The sequence below is a fragment of the Mytilus californianus genome, unplaced genomic scaffold (genome assembly GCF_021869535.1).
Source record: "Mytilus californianus isolate M0D057914Y unplaced genomic scaffold, xbMytCali1.0.p SCAF_7, whole genome shotgun sequence".
Lineage (NCBI taxonomy): Eukaryota > Metazoa > Mollusca > Bivalvia > Mytilida > Mytilidae > Mytilus > Mytilus californianus.
In genome coordinates, this window is record NW_026262723.1 from 61,513,418 (window position 1) to 61,536,211 (window position 22,794).

A 22,794-nucleotide genomic window follows, 5' to 3' on the forward strand; every position below is an offset into this window, starting at 1 on the left:
CTATGAAAAAGGGCAAACGTCCCGTGCTGGAACTAATATTATAAAGAAATTCTATTCCATGACAAATTACTTCATTATTTTATAACTTTACAGCAAACACAATCACCAATTCTGATTAAAAAATTAAAACTTTTATTAAATTAGTACAAAAATGTTATTTTTCACGAGTCGAGTCAAACAAGTGCTTTTTTACTATGTAATATGCATGCAAGCACCAGATTAGACAATTATTGTAAAATGCAAAATAATGTCATGCCAAATTAAAGGAGTGAAACCAGTTCAGTTATATATTCATACACTTTTACAGGTACTGTGGATTCATTTATTTTTGTGGGTACCAATTTTCGTGGATTGCAGAAAACTTGCATTTTCGTGGATATGTGATTTCCTGGTTTTGCTGAAGTCAGCATACAACCTGATAGAAAATTTGTAATTCGTTGAACATTTAAATTCGCGGTTTACCTGTATCCACGAAAACCACGAAAATTGGTATCCAACGAATAATAATGAATCCACAGTAATAAAATTAAAAATACAATGATTTCCTGCCATTTGATAAACGGAACATTCCTGTAAATGAATTTGGAATCACTCGTAATTTAGTTTAAACTTGAAACTGACAGTTTTTATTTTGTCTTCAAAATCAAAACAAGTGTTGATGACTCCTGAGAAATTTACAGTTTTAAGTCATTAAAATAATTTCAATTTTAAACTGTTGCATTTCATAAATTGTCCTTGAATGTTTTTAGAAAAACGGTAAGAAACTGTATGAAGTAAATGTATTGAAGCCACCAATAGAAGTCTGTTGATGCCATGAATCTAGTATGAATAATTTAGACAGTTTGAAAAAAGACCCCAACTTTCAAGTCATATCAAAATGACCGAAATTATGTGAAAAAAATCCAGATCCTTGTCACATTACAATAGAGGTTACGTCTGATGGTGTATTGATCAGATTCTCAATAATACTTATAAGGGTAGTAAGACATCTTAAGAACATTTTTACCCATGGAGCTTCTATTGGCAAAATCATTCACAAGTCTTTTTGGAGAGACAACAAAATAGACACAAGATGGAAAAATTTGACACTGACACTTTGGTTCAGGAGAGCTACATGTACAAAATATTTAACAAAAAATTGTGACAGGACTTATCATTTTTTCAAACTAAAAAATCTTTCAAATTGAAAAATTATCACACATAATTATCAGCAACAGAGTCTTAATATGGACACTGGTTATAATATAGTCCAAACCCTATTCTGAATACACAAACACCACCCAGATCTAACCCAATATTATGTCTGTCACAAGATTCTTCACTTTGATTGTATTTTTTTTTCAGTAAATTCGATAAACATTTTCATATATGGTCAAAACTTGATTATTCATGATTGGTTGTTCTTGAAAACTTGGGTAGGTTGAGATACTTTTCAGACTTTGTAAAATTCCTGTTTGCTCAATGTTCTTTCTCTGAGGAGTTGAATTGGTTGAAATCATGTTTAAAGTACTGTTGAATACCAATAAAGGTAAATCAACCCTGCTGTTATGAATTTGCAAGTAAAAGAAAATTTGAAGAAAAAAAAATCAAGTTCGAAAATCATGTAATAAATTATGCATAAAAATAATGGAGTTTTCTTAATTAATACTATTTAAATCAATTTGTTTGTTTTACAGTCAGAATGTCATGTTTATTGTTTGCAGACAATGATTGATCAAGTGGAAAAAAGAGCATCCTTTACCCAAGAGTAATTATAGAAGCAATTATCAGACCTATGCTGAGAACATCCATTAAAATGAAAGAATTATTATAATCATGATCAATTGATAAAAGTTATTGGAAAGATTAAGACTGGACTTCCAACTGTTAGCAACTACATTTGTACATCACCAAAGACCAATTTTATTCCAAAAGTACTTTCGTAATTTATATTGATGTGTACATGTACAATTGTAAACATTAGATTTACGCTATTATCTTGCTAAATATTTTTATTAATCATGTTGAATAAATATATTTTCAATTATTCGATGCAGATGGATCAGAATATAAAACTCTTTTTTAATATCAACAAATCTTGCAGTTAATCATGCCTTGAATGACTAAAATAAAGTAAATATTTATGTCAGGTCCTTTAAAATTCTACTTGTCTAGGTTAAAATTGATTAATTGTTTCAGAGCAGGAATATTTTGAAAATTTTTACCACATAAGCCACCAAGTTCTGGTAATTTAAATGAGTTTAAAACTTAGCTACAGGATTCATCTTACTTAAGTTTGCAAAGAGTAACTATACTTGTTATTACAGTCATGGTAACTGTTTTTAAAATCTTTAACTCAAGGGTACTTGCAATAGTTAATGAATACAAATCAAAGTGCTGGATAGCACCTGTGGAAAGTTTGCAACGGTAGATGTGTATTATTTCAAATAGGTTGTAAATGTGTAGATTGGGTGTTTAACTTTTTTTCTGACTTTAAAAAAAAATTACTTAATACAAGAAATAATTGTAACATGATGCTGTTACGAAGTCTCCCAAACAAAGCTCCCATAATTAGTCATTCCCAGGAAGGGGGTGGTAGTGACCCCAGGGGATTCGCCTTTTATTTCATTAGATTTGTTTTATTGTCCCGTACAAGAATATATATGGTTTCGGGGTGGGGATCTTGACCGTTTACAAGTTCTCAAAACAGGATGGGGTTGGGGTGACACCCAGGGACTCTCCCTATATTTCATTTGACTTGTTTTATTGTCCCATACAAGAATATATATGTTTAGGGGTGGGGATCTCAACCGTTTACAGGTTCTCAAACAGGAGGGGTTTTACAAGTTCTCAAACAGGAGGTGGTGGGGCTGATCCAGAGGGACTCCCGCTATATTTCATTTGATCTGTTTTATGATCCTGTGATCATTACTGAAAACCGTGTGTGTCTATCACTTACTGTTTTCACGTTATAGTCATTTGAAAATTAAAAAAAAAATAATCCCATAGGGTTCTACATTGTATAGTAAATCCATCCCTTCTGTTGGAAATAATAAGAACTGAGCAAGACAAAAAGTCTCCAAACTATGTTTAGGAGACTTAATAGCAAGTAGTATAATTACGAATTTTGTTATAGTCAGATTTTCTGATGCCGATTATGTAATAGGCCGAGTTTATTATAGTTCGAGTTTGTTGTGGGACGAGATAAGATACCGGGATACTTTCGATTCGCTCGGGCTTTTACATCTTTAATAAACATTGTAAAAATCGTAGTAAGCGTCGAAAAATGTTCATTCATGAAATATTTTAAACATGGTATTTATTTTCTCTTCAACCGGAGGACGGGAGGAAACACCTGAAACCAGGAGTATACATGTAGTACTCCCGTTGATATGATTCTCACGCATATCTGGGGAATACCGATAAAAGCATAACATAGAAACTGCTGTCTCGTGTAGATGTGTATTGATTTTACTTTCGCGCAGAGCAGATCTGCGAAGTAGTGTTTGTGATAGCCATTTTCAAAATGAAGTTGGATTATTTGAATTATCAATGAACATTCAGTAAATTTTAATTCAAACTGTAGGCTAATCAAAATAGAAGTAACTCAAAATTTCAAAAGCATCTTCCTAGAATTAGTTGTCAAACACCAGTACTACATTATCTAGGAGTAGAACACACATCCTAAAGTAAGATAGTCTGTCACTTCCGGTTTGAGGCTGATGCCTAAGGAAAGTTTTTGCTGTAGCAAGCTATAGCAAACTTTCCAAAAATGGTGTCAGTACTAGTCTATTTGTAGATTTAACAACTATAGAATATAACTATACAATAATATGTTTTACATCTAATTTTAAATTCAGCAGTTGTAAATAATAAATTTGATTTTCTTTCAAATACAAAATTGAAAAAAAAAAGATTGATTAATATTCACGTAATCGTGCATGTTAATCAATATAAACCATAGACACAGAAATGACAGGGCAATTTTAACAAGTATTTCTGTCTAATAACGTGAGGTAGAAAATTACCTCTAATCAGTTAGAACTTACAATACAAATAATAAACGATGAATCATCAGTAAACACATAAACATGTTTTAGGATAGTTCTGATAATCAGCCAATTCTGGTGATTTGCATGTTATACAGAATTTCAATTTATCTCTGAATCAAAGAATTTGCACCTACATATACTTCAGTAAAAATTGATAATTTCACCATGCTGTGAAGCATGTAGTTACACTGTTTATCTTTATTTTAATTCTATCAATAATATACCTTGATACAAGGTAAATGTGCTACCAAGACCTATTAAATCTATTTTCAACATAAACCATTGTCTTATGCCAGGCTATGCATGATGTCAACTCAATAGTCACATGAAAACTGTAAGGTGCACATGTTAATGTACACAGATGTACCTAATTAATTTACAAACAGAATATTTTCAAGCTATCATTATTAATATCTGAGCTACACACTTAATCCAGAAATTTATATGAACACTGGATATCAGGTCAATAGGTTCATGGCAATATGAAATATGATTTTCTGATTTAACTTCTTCCAGCTAAACCACAAACAAAATAATGTTGACCAACATTGTACCATGTATACCTACTGAGGAACAGACACCATCCTGATAATTTACCCTGATCACTGGAGTGTGAAAATGAGGTCAAGTCAATATGGCATATGTCAGATAGAGTGCTGATAGACCTATTTATGTACTTTTTTTCTACCGATGAACAGACCAATAATTGTTGACTATCATTTAAAGTGACTCAAAATTCCTTGAAAATTTAATCTGACCACTGAGACATGAAGTTGTGATCATTGTCATATGACATATAAACAAAAGGCACCAAGGAGCCTGTCTGGCTCACCTGTCATTTTTGCATAAAATTGATACAATGCAATAAGAATATTTGTGTGGAATGGCTGACTAATTTTGTTTAACACAAGTTTTTGTCTATTCATTTAAGCTTTCAAGACAAAAGGCAATAAAATGCTCCTGGGGCGCAGCTTGATACGACCGCAGAGGTCGAACCCTGAACAGTTGGGGCAAGTATGGACACAACATTCAAGCTTGATACAGCACTGAATTTGGATTGTAATTAAATATTTGACACAGCATAGGTTTCTGACACAGAATGAAAGTGGTCTAAGAACTTAAAAATTTATAATTTACCTATTAAAACCATATCATTATTATTTGCTTTTATATATATATCAGAAATAACCAATTTAAAATTGTAAATTTTAAAGAAAAAAATCCCCCCCCCCCCCAATTTTTTGAACCCCCTTATGATTCATCACCCCCAAACTCAATCCCAGCCTTCCCTTTGTGGTATGGTACCTTGCAGTACAATTACAGAGAGATCCATGCACTTGAACACAAGTTATTGTCTGGAAACTAGAAATACTTGTTTTTGGCCCCTTTTTGGCCCCAAATTCCCAAACGTTTAGGGCAATTACCCCAAAACTCAAACCCAGCTTTCCCTTTGTGATATGGAACCTTGCAGTTCAATTTCATAAAGATCCATAGACTTACACACAAGTTATTGTCCTGAAACTAGAAAAATGCTTGTTTTTTTGCCCTTTTATGGCCCCTAATTCCTAAAATTTTGAGGGAATTACCCCCAAATCAATCCCAGCCTTCCCTTTGTGGTATGGTACCTTGCAGTACAATTTCAGAGAGATCCATACACTTGAACACAAGTTATTGTCTGGAAACTAGAACTAGAGGCTCTAAAGAGCCTGTGTCGCTCACCTTGGTCTATGTGAATATTAAACAAAGGACGCAGATGGATTCATGACAAAATTGTGTTTTGGTGATGGTGATGTGTTTGTACATCTTAATTTACTGAACATTTTTCCTGCTTACAATTATCTCTATCTATAATTAACTTGGCCCAGTAGTTTCAGAGGAGAAGATTTTTGTAAAAGATTACTAAGATTTACGAAAAAATGGTTAAAAATTGACTATAAAGGGCAATAACTCCTAAAGGGGTCAACTGACAATTTCGGTCATGTTGACTTATTTATAGATCTTACTTTGCCCACATTTATTGTTTTTTACAGTTTATCTCTATCTATAATAATATTCAAGATAATAACCAAAAACAGCAAAATTTCCTTAAAATTACCAATTCAGGGGCAGCAACCCAACAACAGATTGTTCGATTCATCTGAAAATTTCAGGGCAGATAGATCTTGACCTGATAAACAATTTTACTTCTTGTCAGATTTGCTCTAAATGCTTTGGTTTTTGAGTTATAAGCCAAAAACTGCATTTTACCCCTATGTTTTATTTTTAGCTGTGGCGGCCATCTTGGTTGGTTGGCCGGGTCACGCCACAAATTTTTTAAACTATTTACCCCAATGATGATTGTGGCCAAATTTGGTTTAATTTGGCCCAGTTGTTTCAGAGGAGAAGATTTTTGTAAAAGATTACTAAGATTTACGAAAAATGGTTAAAAATTGACTATAAAGGGCAATTACTCCTAAGGGGTCAACTGACCATTTCGGTTATATTGACTTATTTGTAAATCTTACTTTGCTGAACATTATTGCTGTTTACAGTTTATCTCTATCTATAATAATATTCAAGATAATAACCAAAAACAGCAAAATTTCCTTAAAATTACCAATTCAGGGGCAGCAACCCAATAACGGGTTGTCCGATTCATCTGAAAATTTCAGGGCAGATAGATCTTGACCTGATGAACAATTTTACCCCGTGTCAGATTTGCTCTTAATGCTTTGGTTTTTGAGTTATAAGCTAAAAACTGCATTTTACCCCTATGTTCTATTTTTAGCCGTGGCGGCCATCTTGGTTGGTTGACCAGGTCATCGGACACATTTTTTGAACTAGATACCCCAATGATGATTGTGGTAAAGTTTGGTTAAATTTGGCCCAGTAGTTTCAGAGGAGAAGAATTTTGTAAAAGTTTACGGACGACGGACGCAAAGTGATGAGAAAAGCTCACTTGACCTTTCAGGTCAGGTGAGCTAAAAATGCTTATTTTTGGCCCCTTTTTGGCCCCTTATTCCTAAACTTTTTGGGCAATTACCCCCAAACTCAATTCTAGCTTTCCCTTTGTGATATGGAACCTTGTAGTACAATTTCATAAAGATCCATACACTTACACACAAGTTATTGTCATGAAACTAGAAAAATGCTTGTTATTTTCCCTTTTTGGCCCCTAATTCCTAAAATTTTGGAAGCAATTACCCCCAAAATCAATCCCAACATTCCCTTTGTGATATGGAACCTTGTGGTACAATGTCAGAGAGATCCATACACTTACACACAAGTTATGTTTGGAAGTTACAAAAATGCTTATTTTTGGCCTCTCTTTGGCCCCTAATTCCTTAACTGTTCGTACCATAACCCCAAAATCAATCCCCACCTTCCTTTTGTGGTATTGAACCTTAAGGTAAATTTTCATTGAGATCCATTCACTTAAACTAAAGTTAGAGTGCGAAAACTTATGTGTCTTCGGACGACGACGACGACGCCAACGTCATACCAATATACGACCACAAAATTTGTTTGCGGTAGTATAAAAACAAACAAAACAGTTAAAATTAGGGACAACAACTCATGTTAGGACTTAGGAGTTGATTGACAATTCAAACATACTAAATTAGTTGTAGATCTTGATCATTTGGTTTATCTGTTTTGAAGTTTATAGTTTCCTCTTTCTTCTATAGTTTCCGGGGCCTCTATGGCTGAGTGATCTAAGAAGTTCAACTACATATAACTAGCCTGTCAACACTCTGGTTATAAGTTTGAAACCCACACATGGTAGGTGCGTTCTATTCCAATCTTAATTGATGAGGATTGTCAGTTTTCCTGTTGAAGTCAGTGGTTCTTTCAGAGCACTCCAGCTTCCTCCACAAGTAATAAACAGCTGCGCCATGAGCGCATGATACGCCCGTCGTCTTGTGTGTGAATTTTTATGCAATAAGCATAAATAGTTTCTGACATACGGCGCGACATGTGAAAACCCCCCCTTTAAAAAAAAAAAAAATCAATATCTCAAAAATAAAATTTTGAATCAAAACCAAAAAGTATACAGATCTTAAGATTAATATAACTAAGAAATGTGTAAAATTTTAAGCAATAATCATAAATTGTTTTTGAGATACGGCGCGACATGTGAAAAAAAACACACACCTGTTTTAGTTACTAAGTCCTGTAACTCAAAAAGTTTAAATCTTATTTTCACCAAAAAGTATACAGATCTTTGACAATCATAAGAAACAACTATGTTAAGTTTCATGAAATTTGGATAAGTCATTCTCAAGTTACGGTGCGACATGTTTACGCCGGACAGACAGACAGACAGACAGACGGACACCGGACATTTGTATACCATAAAACGTCCCATTTTTGACGGGCGTATAAAAACTGACTGCCATGTATAGCCAATACATTGCAACAGTGCTGAAAGTGGTGTTAAAATACTAACAATCAATCGATCTATAGTTTCCACCAAAAATGTTTTAATTTGGTATAGATCATCATTAAAGGACAAAAAATTCTATAAGGAGACAAATGATGATTTCGACCATTGTGAATAACATTGTATGGTTCAAAAGATAACATCCAAAAGTCAAAATTCTTTTCAGATTCAAAGGAAATGCAAATCCTGCTTATGATAATAGTATAAACCGCATGTAATTAAACTTTTTTTTACCTTGTCCTGTACAGCTGAGTCAAACTGGTTCCCTTTACTGGTTCTGTCTGTTGACAATACTACACTTCCTGCAGAGGTAAAGGCTATGGAACGTGGTGTAATAACGAAATGCAGTACACCTGTATTTCCTTCACCTGTCGAACAAATTTTTGTATTGTTTGAAAGGTCTCAACTAATTACTTTTTTAATCCCAATTAACATAGTAACTCAAATTCTTATAGTAAATTTAATTATTACATTTAGAGGGAAGTCACCTCTTTTTGAGAAATTTGAGGGAAGTGGAGTACATATTGTAGATATAAAAATACAGTTTTTTACTCAGTAAAATTTTTTGTTGAATAATCAGTAATACTGAACTTATTTTTCATACAGTATAAATTATTATTTTATTGATATGACTTGACTGACTAGAAGGAGACAATCTCTAAACAACTCCCAGTTTCATGTCTGGACCCAGTGAAACATGACAACAACTTATAAAATCAAAGAGCATGATTGCCCTGAGGGATAAGATTGCCATTGTTTTCATTGATATTTATAATGACAAAGTTCTTGTGTGATTTTGGTCCCATATACACTGTTTGGTGGTGCACCTGACAGTCGGAAAGTAGATTATGCAACAGGTAACAGGTACAATTGGGATCGGGCCTGGAATGTGGTAATTTTCAATCAACAACATATTAGTTAGATTTCGCGTGCAGTTACGTCTATTGAGCAGGCACGACAGCGTATAAGACAAAGATTGATAACGGTCTCCGAATTGGATATTTTCTCAAAAATTGGCATTTTCTGTGGAAAAACAAGTGTTTCAAAGACAAATTTAGGAAGAACAAAACACTAGATCTATACATGATATCACAAATATTTCCGACTTTGAATGGTTTCAGAGGATTTGGGGCTCAATGAAATCAGTCTCTTCCTTTAGTAGTATAGATTCCTTCTAAATGTTATCAATCCCACATACTAAGTGTCAAAAATATACATTTGTACAAGCACACAAAAGTCAATCTGTTCTTTCTTTGGGTTTACGATTCATATGGCCCAAAATGTTAAAATCCTAGACGTCTTCCAAAATTGCACACATTTAAATGATGATCGCGGGCAAGATTGTAAATTCTATCATTAATGAAAAGCTTTTTTGGAAAACGGTATCTCAATTTAACAAAAAAATCTAATTGATTAAACTAAACCCTGTTTTTTATGTTCTTCAACTTTCAACTCTGTATTTGATTCGACTTTCGTACTGTTTTGATTCATGTGCCACTGATGAGTTTTATGTAGCATTTCTCGCGTACTACATGTACTAAATTATAAGTTCCATACATTTTTTGTACATGAGATTTTGCTACTCATGCTTCTGTATCTTCTGTCAGTATGAAATAATAAACCTTTTTCTTCTGATGCATTTCTTGATTATGTCCACTGTTCATTTAATACATTAAACATGTTTAAGAAAATTTTGATGACTGAGATATAAATACTAGCTATTCATTGATGTCTTGTTAAAAAAAAAAGCTATTCATCATGTTCATTGATGTCTAAATTACTTTCCCCCATTACAAATAACTGAGTACATTTTAATTTCTCAGTAAAATACCAAAAACAATTAAAATTTGTTTTTCCTTCAAAATTTTGCCCTTTTGATCAAATTTACCCAATCCAGGTAGTACAATAAAATTCCATGAAATTTGGAAAATTCAAATTAATGGAGTGATCGAAGTGATCATAATATAATGACTGGATTATTTGGGATGCCCTGTATGACATTATGGCACTTCTTACTGCAAACAAAACATTCTTGTTCAAAACCATCATGCAGTTCAACACCACCATAAATTGACTTCAAAATTTCTACTAGTTATATCAATTTCACCGTTAATCTTCTGAATATTTCGTCTGCATTCCTTCACTAAATTCTTCTGTTCAAACACGTGTGTACATTGAAAACACATTTCGTGCTCCATTGTACATGTTTACAAACAATTTTAAACTCCTCCTTTTTCGCGCCATACGTCAGGATACATTGATATGATGCACCTTATTTTTAATTTCCGGTTGATCTGCGTTAATGGAGTGATCGGAGTGATCGTAATTATATGACGACGGAATTATTCGGGTTACGGAATTCCCTCTCTGACGTGATTCTAAATATATAAAACCCTCAATATAAATACTGCTTAATTCTAATTTTCCGTATTGGAAAATAAACGCAAATGAAAAAGGGAGATATCAAAACAGGAGGATTATCAGAAGAAATTTAACAAAATGTTGTTAAAATTCAATCTCTTTGTTTGTTTTTACTTTTTATGACAGGACAATCTTAAGAATCTGAGTTGTTCCTATTAATGTAAACACAAAACGGTTGACGTGAGTCTCTTGGAAGGGAGTCAAGAGTAAAAGTCTTACAGATTGCCTGACGGCACTCGTATATCAATAAACACATGGTTACAATGGAGAAATTTCTTTCAATTTTTTACCACCATGACCGACCTAGTAACATTTAACTTACTCTCAATGTCAGTTATCAATTGTTTAGTTATACACATAAGCAGACATGGTAATTTACTACATGTAACATGTTAATTTGTCTAACTTGACTTAACATGATCATAAATGAATAATTAAACCTATAGTACATGTACATTGTACCTACCTAACCTTGCTTGTAGGTATATCATTGACTGGTGAAGTACACTCCATATTTCTGTTTCCAGGAGTGGACTACCACGATACTCTAGTACTTCACGTAATGTTACCGTAATTTCAGCTGTAGGCATTTTGTCTTATCTAAAAACATTGATAGAAAATGAAATATACAAAAAAAATTACAGGACCACCATAAAATATTGAACATACATGTACAATGTATTATCTTATTATAATGTAAAGATCTAGTCTTGCTTAAGAGTTGCTCAAATATATGATTCATAAGATACACATTCAATATTCAAAAAAACATTACGGAAAAAGGAAGTGGCCTATTTCAATGTTAAAATTTTCATGGTTGCATATGATTTTATGTTTCTTGAATTTTCTCAATATATCAACACTATGATATGTACAATGTATGATATTGATAAAGACGTAAAGAAAGAACTCTTAACACAATGAATCTGAACAGATTAATCTAAGAATGTACTCTCACCAATATCCAAGCATTTTTGTAAAATCTTTTATTATTTATTTAACATTTTAAACTCCCACCTTTTAAGGAACTCAGCAATATTTACAACTCTGAACGAAGAACACAACTGATCAAGGGTAATTACCAACAATAATAAGAATTTGACTTACAACTAAGCATAGAAAATACATGTACATGTACAATATAAAACAAGAATATGTGCTCATAGAACACAATGTTTTGCTTGCACTTAGTATCACATTCCCATATTCTGTGAACTGTGAAATCAAATTCAAATCAGTTATTTGGCATATTTTAAAATTGTTCACATCATAATGATTGATTGATTGGCGTTTAACGCCACTATCAGCACTATTAGCTATATCATGGCAGTCAGTTTTTTTTTGTTTGAGGAAGCTGGAGCCCCTGACCTTCTGTAGGAAAACTGTCAATCCTAGTCAATTAAGATTGGAGTCGAACCACCTGCCAAGTGAGGGATTCAAACAAACTCACAACCTAAGTGTTGGCAGGCTAGTGATACAGTAGTTGGACTTTTTGGAACACTCAGCCACCAAGCCCCTGGTCCCCCAACCACTTCATAATAAACATGTGAAAGTTCAAAGTTGATGTGACCATTACTTCATGGTAAAATAAATAAATAAATAAAAAAATTTAACCTGAGAATGTACTGGTCTCACGTGCTCACAATCACAATGTTCAGTTCACAGTGTAATTGGGGTCAAAACCGTAATTTAACATATGATTCAAAAAGTTCATCATGGACATGTGTTGTACTGGTACATGTTGTAAGGATCAATAAAAAATGACACCTTGTTTACTTTTGTTGCTGTTCTAATGACTGTGATTGAAAGAGTCATTAACTTAAGCACTAATTAAAGTTAAGCAAGATGTAATCTAGATATAGTAATATGAAAAGCACTAGTTACATTGTACAGGGAAGGAAAAACAGATTCAACTGTTGATGGAGACAATCCTGAAAAATGCATGTGACTGAAACAATGGACTTGAACTAATTACATTGCAAAATCATCATCATCAAATGATAATGATTTTATAAATATGATAAACTAATTCCCCCCAGGAATATTGACTATTAAATGATTTTTTTCATTAATTACAAATGATACCAATAGTCTGACTATTGCAGTCTAAAGAACTAATTTATTCTCATGATTGCTAGATAAGATTCAAAATCAAATTTAATAATAGAAGTTAATGAACTATCCATACTGATAGGAACCAACACCTGGTACCCTGGTATATGTGTTTAATTCAATTCAAGTTCCTAAGGGGGCAGTTTATCAACATAAACAAACATTACAGATACAACATATACATTTGTTTTACTGTTTAATAACAACAAAAGGACAGATTTAGAAATTTTAAGTTTTATGCATGCAGAGGGACAAAATTAAAGAGGACACAAAAAATGGGGAATGCGTCATTGGGACGCAAATGATGCCCCTGCATGCATATAACATTATAAAGGGACATAACTCAAGTAGTAAAAGTGACGCTTCTTAAATTCGTACTTGATCCGAGTTTTGTGGAAATAAGCATTGAGTATAAGTTTCATAACATTTAGATGAGGCAAACTTACGTTAGAGAATGGAAACGAAAAATTCAGCATTTTTTCCATTTGTAAAGGGGCATAACTCTAGAACGGTAAAAGTGCACCACCAATATTCAAACTTAATCTGTGTTTTGTGGTAATAAGCATTGTGTATAAGATTAGTAACATTTAGTTGAGGCAAACTTAAGTTAAGAGAACCGAAATGAAAAATTCAGCAATTTTTCCATTTGTAAAGTGTATACCTCTAGAAAGGTAAAAGTGACTCCACCCAAATTCAAACTTGATCTGTGTTTTGTGGTAATATGCATTGTGTATAAGTTTCATGACATTTGGTTGAGGCAAACTAAAGTTAAAGAATGGAAACCAATTTCGATACTTTCAGACGTACAGATGGACAAGGGTAAAACTTAATGCCCCTCCGCTATGGCAGAGACATAAAAATTAATTGGGTTGACTACTGAGCTAATGTAAAGGAGACAACAGGGGACGGTGCTTAAGAGTCACAAATTGTACATATACGATTTTCCCAATGTCTAAACCAGCAAAACAAGTAGTTTTAAAGTGATGAAGACAGACAATTTAGTTGGTTGCTCAGCAGACACCTAGAAACAGTGATTAAATATTGTGACCTCCTAGATCTACTACTAGTTTTAAGATCCTGGCCTGATACCTCAGAAATGCTTACATCCTCCTTAAATGTACCAAAATCCTAATAGAAACAAGAAGAAAAGACAATGTCAATGATCTAGGGTTACATGTAAGTGTCCATTTTACTCATTTATCAGTGATTACAATACTCAATTGATCTCAACATGCTCAAGAGAACAATTTTTTTAGCCTGTATGCAATTCATCAATTTACAAATGTACATGTACATGCAGCAGAAGTGTGATAATTATTACGAATTCATTTGATTTACCACTGATAAGGATAAACAAAAAAGGTTCTTACAATACATGTTTTTTTCAGTGCTATGGTGATTATTAAGACTTCTGTAGATGTACAACAGCCATATTGTTACATGTACATAAGGAAAATGCATGCGAGCAATGCCATTCATTCTTTTGTAATAAAATGTAAATACATGTACACCTTAGTACATGTACATGTAAACTTGTTATGAGTATAAATGAAACACAAACCTAGTTAATAGTCTGATTCTTATCATTTCTGGTTAGTTTTGTCCTTAAAGAAGGTAGACTTCTGTGCATTTTGCTTACGACAAGTGTGAGGTGCACATATTTTTTTCAAGTACAATAGCTACATTTATATTTTCTTTATTTTATTCAAGGTCATATATTAGTACGTTTTAAGTCCTTGTTTCAATACACTGATAGAAGAAAATAAACATTTGTTCAAGAAAAGACGGCTCAGTAGTCAGCATTTCAGTACTGACATCATTTAAGATTTATATAACATAGAATAATCTTAACTTATCTTTATTTATTTCAGACTCAAAAGGTCCATTTGCCCTAAACAATTCATTCCTACATATAAATACAACGAAATTTGAAAATTAATTAAACAGCAAGTAATTGACTTTTTCAATAAATTTATAATTTTTTTTATAAATATATATAAAATACAAACTTTAGGGTCGCTAATTTTTTCTTCTTGTCACTGATTTTTTTTTCTTGGTGCTAATAAGTGAGAAGTAAAATAACAAAAATACCGAACTCCAAGGAAAATTCAAAACGGAAAGTCACTTATCAAATGGCAGAAGAGTGAGAAGACTGTTATAAAATTATGTACCAGTATAATATGAGGAAGATGTTAGCTGTAAAAGAGGATGAAATATTTTTATTTATGATACTTTTTTGGTAAATTTATCAGAAATCAAAATTTGCGGAAAATCGTATGCTTTACGTGACAGCCTCTGTCAACAAGGAATGCACAAACCAGGGTTTGAAATTAGTGGTCGGCCACTCGCCATTGGTGAGTAAATTTCAGTGTAGGCCCATAAAGATTCTCTCTCTATCATATGTCTATCGCCCACTTGGCGAGTGAATATCAAATTCCTGTGTGGGCCAATAAAAATCCAGTCTCTGTCGCCCACTTTTTCAGTGTAAATAAAAATTTAATAAAAACAGAAATATTACCAATATATTTTTAAGAAAGGAGTCTTCCGACTTTGTTTACTTAGTTTTGCGCAGGCTTATTTAAACTGGCCACCCGCTGATTAGTGCACCGCCACAATCGTCTAGATAAGAATGTTTTTTTTTCTTGTTATGGAAAATGTACTCCTGTATCCGGAGCACTTCCGTTTTGATGTCATTTGGCTGTTCTGTTTAACCCGTGACGGAACAGCAGAACGACACAAAACAGAAGTGCTGCGTGATTTTCAATTCTGATACTTCTCCTTGCGTAATTGATCTTTTGTGATTATTCTATTTTTAAAGGTGATGAATAAAGTTAAGCTGTGACCAATCTGAAGATGAAAATTTCTCTGTCACCAATGGTCACTATTGTTTTTCTCATATGGAAATTTATACACCCTTCTCCTGACCTAGCGATTATTATTATACATTCATAAAATCCAGGCCACTATATTTTCTTAGCTTCAAACCCTGCAAATGCAAAGGTTGTAAAACAATTTACAATTTGGGATTCACTAGTAAATTATTTTTTTTACTGATTTTTTTAGTTGATTTTCTTATTGTTATTGTGTATTTTACATGTCAGTTTCTGTATGTGATATGTATTAACTATGACCAGTCAGGGGTACTACTTAAACAAGTGATTTCAGAATCACTTCCTCAAGTGATTTTGGCTGTGAAATATTAAAAATTTTCACACAGACTTTTTTAAATCACTGAAACAAGTAATTTTAGAAGTTAAAATGTAATCACTTTAATAAGTGTTTATAACATTTTCTTGATATTTTTCCCACAAGCTTGATTTTTTTATTGGTAAAAAGACAACAATTCCATTGAAAAAACAACTATGTACATGCAGAAACTGTCTTTTGCTTGATAAGCCTGACACTTTTACAGTTTTTTTAAAATATGCAAAAACTGGAATAGTTTGTAGATCAGGTCATAACCTTGAAGTAGATCATTCTAACTCTAAAGAAACCAATCAGGTTACCTAATATTGTTGATCTTTGTCTGATAGTAAGAATAGTTAATGAATTTTTGATTACAGAAAAATTCCCAAGGGTACTTTTAAAAGCTTTAGCGCACTAACTTACTGCCCAAGCGCACTAACTTACTGCCCAAGCGCACTGGTGAAATTAATATACAAAGAAAAAGGGATAATTGATTTATGTAGGAAAATTATAGAAAAGATTGTGAAAATATGGAAAATCAATGAAATTAGCATTTGAAGATCAAAGAAAACACTAAAATCACTTAAATAGGTGATAACTGAATTTATCAAATCACTGAAATAAGTGATGATGAAATCACTTGTTTAAGTAGCACCCCTGACTGATGACCCCAGATAAAATTGGCTATAATTAGGTAGTGTCAAGTACCGTCAATACATATGTTCCTGGGACAAGACAAATGTATATTGAATTCCACTATTGAGTATAATTTTTGTTTGCATAGGGTAAATCTTTTGACCGTCATGGGGCCAGTATTGCGGGCGCCAATTTCAAGTGGTCATCTGATCCATTGAAACCAATGGTTGGGTATAGCTTATCAAGTAACAAATATAAAACACAACAATATAAACGTGTATGACTAAGTTGCTAAAAATTATAATGAGTTCATCGACTTTCAAACTTGATCGTTTTTATATGTAATCGATTGGCGTCATGTCCGAGTTGTATATAATGTTCTCATGTTGTAAAAAGTATGTCAGATCATCACCTTATCAAAATCTTCAACAGAAGATACTATTAAACTGTGTAAATTGTCATCGAAAAGTTTTCAAGCACAGAAGATTGTAACTTTTAGCCGCCATTGCCTGTCAATCCTAATTTGTTGATGTTTGTTTCTGCGATTTTGATTGGCTAAAAAGTTTTGGAAGATCACTGTCAAGAAAAGTTAACTCTTTTAAGTAAAGGTGTCTTCGGAGACGTCCGCGTTAATTGCGTTGTACCACTAACAAAAAAATTATTTAGAAAATAAAAATATTGTACATTTTTCAACCTCGTTCATAAGAGGCATTATCTACGGTTTTTAAAAAAAAACTAGTTAGACATTTTTTTGAATAGTCCATTGTTTTTATATGCGAGCAATTTAGTATGTTCCGTTAAAATGTGTGACAGAATATAATTTCCAGCCGTGACCCTAAGAACTATTGTTACTTAACAATAGTTCTATTTGGAACTTTCGCAATATAATATTCATTGCCGCAATATAATTTCATACACAATGGGTAAAATATTATACAAAGAAAGTTACTATCGGAACATTTGTTACACTAATAACCGGATTATTTGGAACAAATATTATGTTGGAATTTATAAGCATTGCATATTGATTCCTATAACGCTTTGAGAGAAACAATAACATAGGAATATCAAAATTGAAAAAAAAAATAGTTGTTAAATTGCAAATACTAATATTTATGACAACACTCATTTCAAATCAACATTTAAAGTTTTTCAAAATATTTCGTTTTCAATTTTTTTTTTTTTATTATTATAGGGAAATAAATGGGAATATTTATTATGTAAAAAATTACCAGGAATAATACTCATGTAAGAGTAGTTTTTGGAATAATCAATATGTAACGGATATTCATAGCCTATTTATAAAAAAAAAAATAAATGTAATAATCATGTTAAATCTGATTCGTGGGTGGAAAGCCTATAAACGAAATTTTTTGAAATCTTATTTGGGGAAAAAAAATAAATTAAAATTCATATTCAATTTTTTATATGCACCTTAACAGATGAGATATAAGTGCATTAAAAATACTGATGTATAGGGAATATATTATAACATGTATGATGATTATTTGGCCTGGTAAGGCAGTAAATGCAAAATAGTAATCATTCCTTTCAACTGCACCCATATTGCAAATGATTGACAAAAATAAATATTTGTAGACTTTCATGAAGTGTATCACAAAATTTGGATTTTGCATGATTCGTATATATGAACTACTACGTAAAATGCACTCAAGTGTAAACAATCAAATGGTATATAATTTACGTTCCGAAGAACTTTTGTTAACTACCACTTTGTTACATGTGGAACATATATTATGCGAACAGATATACAGTTCCTAGAGTAGGAAACACACATCCTGAGCGCCGTCGTTTGGAATTCAGCGAAACACCACTCGAGGAACAAGGAACACAGCCGACCACCAACACTCCTCCGTTGATCATTAGTCCAACAGAACTTACTCCACAACGGTAAATCTAGTCGTGCTAGTCGCCCACCTGCCTGGCATTCAGATTATAATATGGATTAACAATCATGACATTGGCCCTTTGGATTTTTCTTTTTACATTTCAACTAACAGAGATTAGTGTGAATATTATCTTTTCCAAAGTAACAGTGGACAAGTGTTTGCCACCTTTAATGGAACATTACAGGAGCCAAAAATGAAGGGGGCGATAGAGGGTTATAAATGCCTATGTACATTTGTGACTTATAACTATGGACTCAACTGTTCTTATTAATGCTTACAATGTTTTATGTCTCATTGCAGATGACCGTGGTCATTGTTCAACATTAAAGACTTGTATGAATAAATAGACATTGTTTTCATTTAGTTATAAATATAACCTGGTTAATGTTTGTATTATTTTACCAATACATAGATCCTTTGTAATTGTTGGATCTTGAATTTGTTACATTATGGAACTTCATGTCATGAACGACATCGCTGAGCCGCTAGGACAAACAAAAATTGCAACTTATTTTCAGTCCTCTTGTTGAATTTTTTATCGATCCGACAAAGAATCATTTGAAATCTCAACCATATTCATAGGACTTTATAAAAGCACAGGCATATAGAGTTCTATTTACAATGTAATAATAACATGTGTTTACCAAAACAATATTAATTTTTGAATCGTTGTGGACCGACAACTTTCACGAATTCGGCTTAAATAATCTACGGAACTTTAACCATGTAATATTCCTTGACGTAATAAAATTCCATACACACTGGATAGAATATTATACAGAACTTATAAAATTCAACTAACAGAGAAAAGTGTGAATATTTTGATATTATTATAATATCGGAACTTATAAAATTCTTTGGAACCGGCAAATATTATGTTGGAACTTAAGCAACGAATATAGATTCCTATAACGCTTTAAGGGTGTCTTTATTTCTGTATTCTTGTGAACTTTTAGACCATTTTTTAAATTTTTTGTCCATTATTTTCTCTTTATATATATATATATATATATTTAAGCACCCCTCTATTCTCTATCCTCCTTTTTTTATAGCAGCCCAATTATTCTCTTTATTTTTGTTGCCCATTATTCTTTTTTTTGCCTTTTTTTCTTTTTTTTTTGCCCATTACTCTATATTATCTAAACACCATACAGACCCTCATTCATTATCCTGCACCAGCCAACTATTGTACAAATAACAGGTAAACAAACACATTTTTCTCCTGTCCCTCCGCTTTCATGTATTATACGGAAGCCGGTTAGTGTCAGGGGGAATGTTTTTTACATATAACTCGTTATACCGACTTGTTATACCGACTTAGCTAACTCGTTATAACTACTACGCGAAGCTAAATCGTTATAATGAGTTAGATATCTCGTTATAACGACTTAACTGACTCGTTATAACGACTTAACTGCCCCCTTAATATTTTGGCCTTGATTTATTTTTGCTTGTATTGTTATTTATAGATTTCTAAATTTGGTTTGAATATGGTCGTTTTTCGATTTTGCCATAACATTCATACAACATTTGCTTCGGTCCACGCTTTTACACCTCAATAAAATTACAAAAAAACACTCAATTCTTAAATACGCCAATAGCCCCAAAAGTAAAGAACATTTGAAAATTGCCATTCTGTGACTTAACGTTGATAAAGGAAACAAAATGACAGACATGCGAAAAAAACCTATCGAAATAAAAAAAAAATGTGTAACTGCCGCAAATATCACATAGTTTGTAATTATTTCGGATGTTTAAAAATTTGTGAATTTAAAAAAAATCTGCATGCCGTTATGTTTGAGATTTCGTCCAGTGGGTGGACGCAAGACCATTGCATAATGAAACTCGACAGCTGTCTTATCTGAATATAATAAATTAAAATAACAAAAAGCTGAACTTTTAGATTGTAAATTGTTTACTTTGCTGTTTAGGGTTTTAATAAAACACAAATTAAGATAATTAAAAGTTTACACAAGCCATTATTGTACTTTTATTTCCAATTATCTGATAAGTTAGTTTAGTCCAACGTTTTAATATCACAAAGATGCAGCTTCTAATACATCTTGCTGGTTGGATTACGTTAGTAGCTGGTATGTACATTACTTGAACAATTGTTTTGCTGTAAAACTAGTTTATAAGTATTTATCTATATATATAACTAAGAAGACTAACTCGATTCTTTGATCCGCGATCACGTTTGAATGGAAAGGCCTGAAAATCCGACTCTACTAAATTAATCAATACTGATAAATAAAAGTGCTGGTTGTTATTCAACACTGTTCTAAAGTTTTCTACCTGTAGGATCTATTTATACGTTATTTTATGATATCATGGAGTTGCTTACTTCGTACATCACCTAGTCCTTTAGGCCAAATGAGCGATTGCCATTATTTGGCGTCTGTCGTCTGGTGCCTTTCTTAGGTTTTAGAAGGTCTATGTCTTGTATCATCATATATATTTTTGGATTGTCTAGGTCTGGTGTCTTTGTTAGGTTTGAGAAGGTCTATATCTTGTTTCATCCTACATATTTTTGGATTGTATAGGTCTGGTGCCTTTCTCAGGTTTTAGATCGTCAAGATCTTGTATCATACTATACATTTCTGGATTGTCTCTGTCTTGAGTCTCCCTATTGTGTGGGAGTGTACTCATCTGGTATCATCTTATGCATTATTGGATTGTCTCTGTCTGATGTCTTCTTGTCGATTACATTGATTTTCCCGTCCTTGTATTGTGTTATGAATATTTGATATTCTGGTTTTCTTCAAGGCAAGTCGATTGTGGTTAGTAAAGGATGATCGGTTGTGCATATTATCATCTTTTCCTTTACATTTTTAACCGCTCTGGCTTTCCCCATGGAATGATTTTTTTGGCCCAGAAACCCTATATTTCTGACAAAAGGTTTTCTTGTTACAATTTCTTTTACATTTTAAATGCAGTAAACTCAAGTTTGCCCAAATATTACATTTAAAAAATCCAGAAATATTTTCCCCTTAAAAATAATTTTTAATTCTTCTAGTGCTTGTATTAAAAAACATATAATTTGATGCATAATAATTACATATTTTCTATTCAAGAATCGGAATTTCTGAAAATGTTGATATTCCAAATATCGATATCAAACATCTTAAGGTAAATCTATGGTTATACTCTAAAATCCCTTCAGTCTTCATTGACATCGGATTGAGCATAAAACCATCGTTAGTAATAAAAAAAAAACCTTTTCGATACATATGCACGTTCTGCTTAGGAGAAAATTGTGAAATTGTATCGACTTTTTTCTTACGACGAAATTAAAAGAAGGTGTCCCCAAGTAAGGAACTTCGTCAGTGGTTTTCTTTAGCCTGATTCCCTGTCCTTTATCTGGTTGCCTCTGACACGGATACCCGTATGTTGCAAGGGCTATAGCCAGTCTATGATTTTCTTTCGTTGAATCTTAGCTTAAAGGTTGCCTTTTATAAAATTCAGTGAGTGTTAGTGGTAATTCTTTGGTCGTATAAGTTAAATGTATTCACAACTTTACTAAACACGGTATATTGCAAGCTTTAAATATGATATATACATTTTCTTGCACTTGAGGACAATATGTTGACACCTAGGTTTTTTTTTTTGGAAAATTTTATCATGCTTTTGGAACGCCTTTCCCTTTACGTATATCCAACATCTCTATCAACTAAACCATTGAGGCAACGATCAGTGGTTTTAAATTGTAAACAATAAAATAATGCACAGGAAAGTGAAATTACATATATATAAAATAAGTGAATGCTTCTTATTGAAATTATTTTGAGTGTGAAATGATAATCATATTGTTTATAGATTGACCAATATAATTATGTTGTTTTCCACAGAATACTTTATGATAAACACGACTTTCTTGCTTATATAGAATAGTACTGTTTGTTAAAAAAAACAATATGCGATGGAATCCAAGCAAACCTTTATCAGACGATTTAATGATATAAGGAAGCAGTTTACTTTTAGTGCTTGATAAACTGTAGAACGAGAGTATGCATAGTAATCCCCATTTTATTGTCAGCATCAATAGGACTTTGCAGAAATAGTTTTGATGTCCGTTTCG

The 22,794-nt window shown here is 32.5% G+C and overlaps 1 protein-coding gene across 4 annotated transcripts in view; it reads right to left on the reverse strand.

Annotated features, from left to right (window-relative positions):
• LOC127707482 (tyrosine-protein phosphatase non-receptor type 13-like) overlaps positions 1-17,336 on the reverse strand; it is a 99,482-nt gene extending 82,146 nt beyond the window's left edge. For all 4 annotated transcript variants that reach the window (XM_052212049.1, XM_052212051.1, XM_052212050.1 and 1 more), the window contains exons 1-3: positions 17,219-17,336; positions 11,339-11,472; positions 8,686-8,819 (exon numbers count right to left, since the gene is read on the reverse strand). In XM_052212049.1, the coding sequence (XP_052068009.1) occupies positions 8,686-8,819; positions 11,339-11,462 (258 nt within the window). In that variant the 5' untranslated portion in view covers positions 11,463-11,472; positions 17,219-17,336. The remainder of the gene's footprint in view (positions 1-8,685; positions 8,820-11,338; positions 11,473-17,218) is intronic.
• Between the last annotated feature and the right edge of the window lie 5,458 nt (positions 17,337-22,794).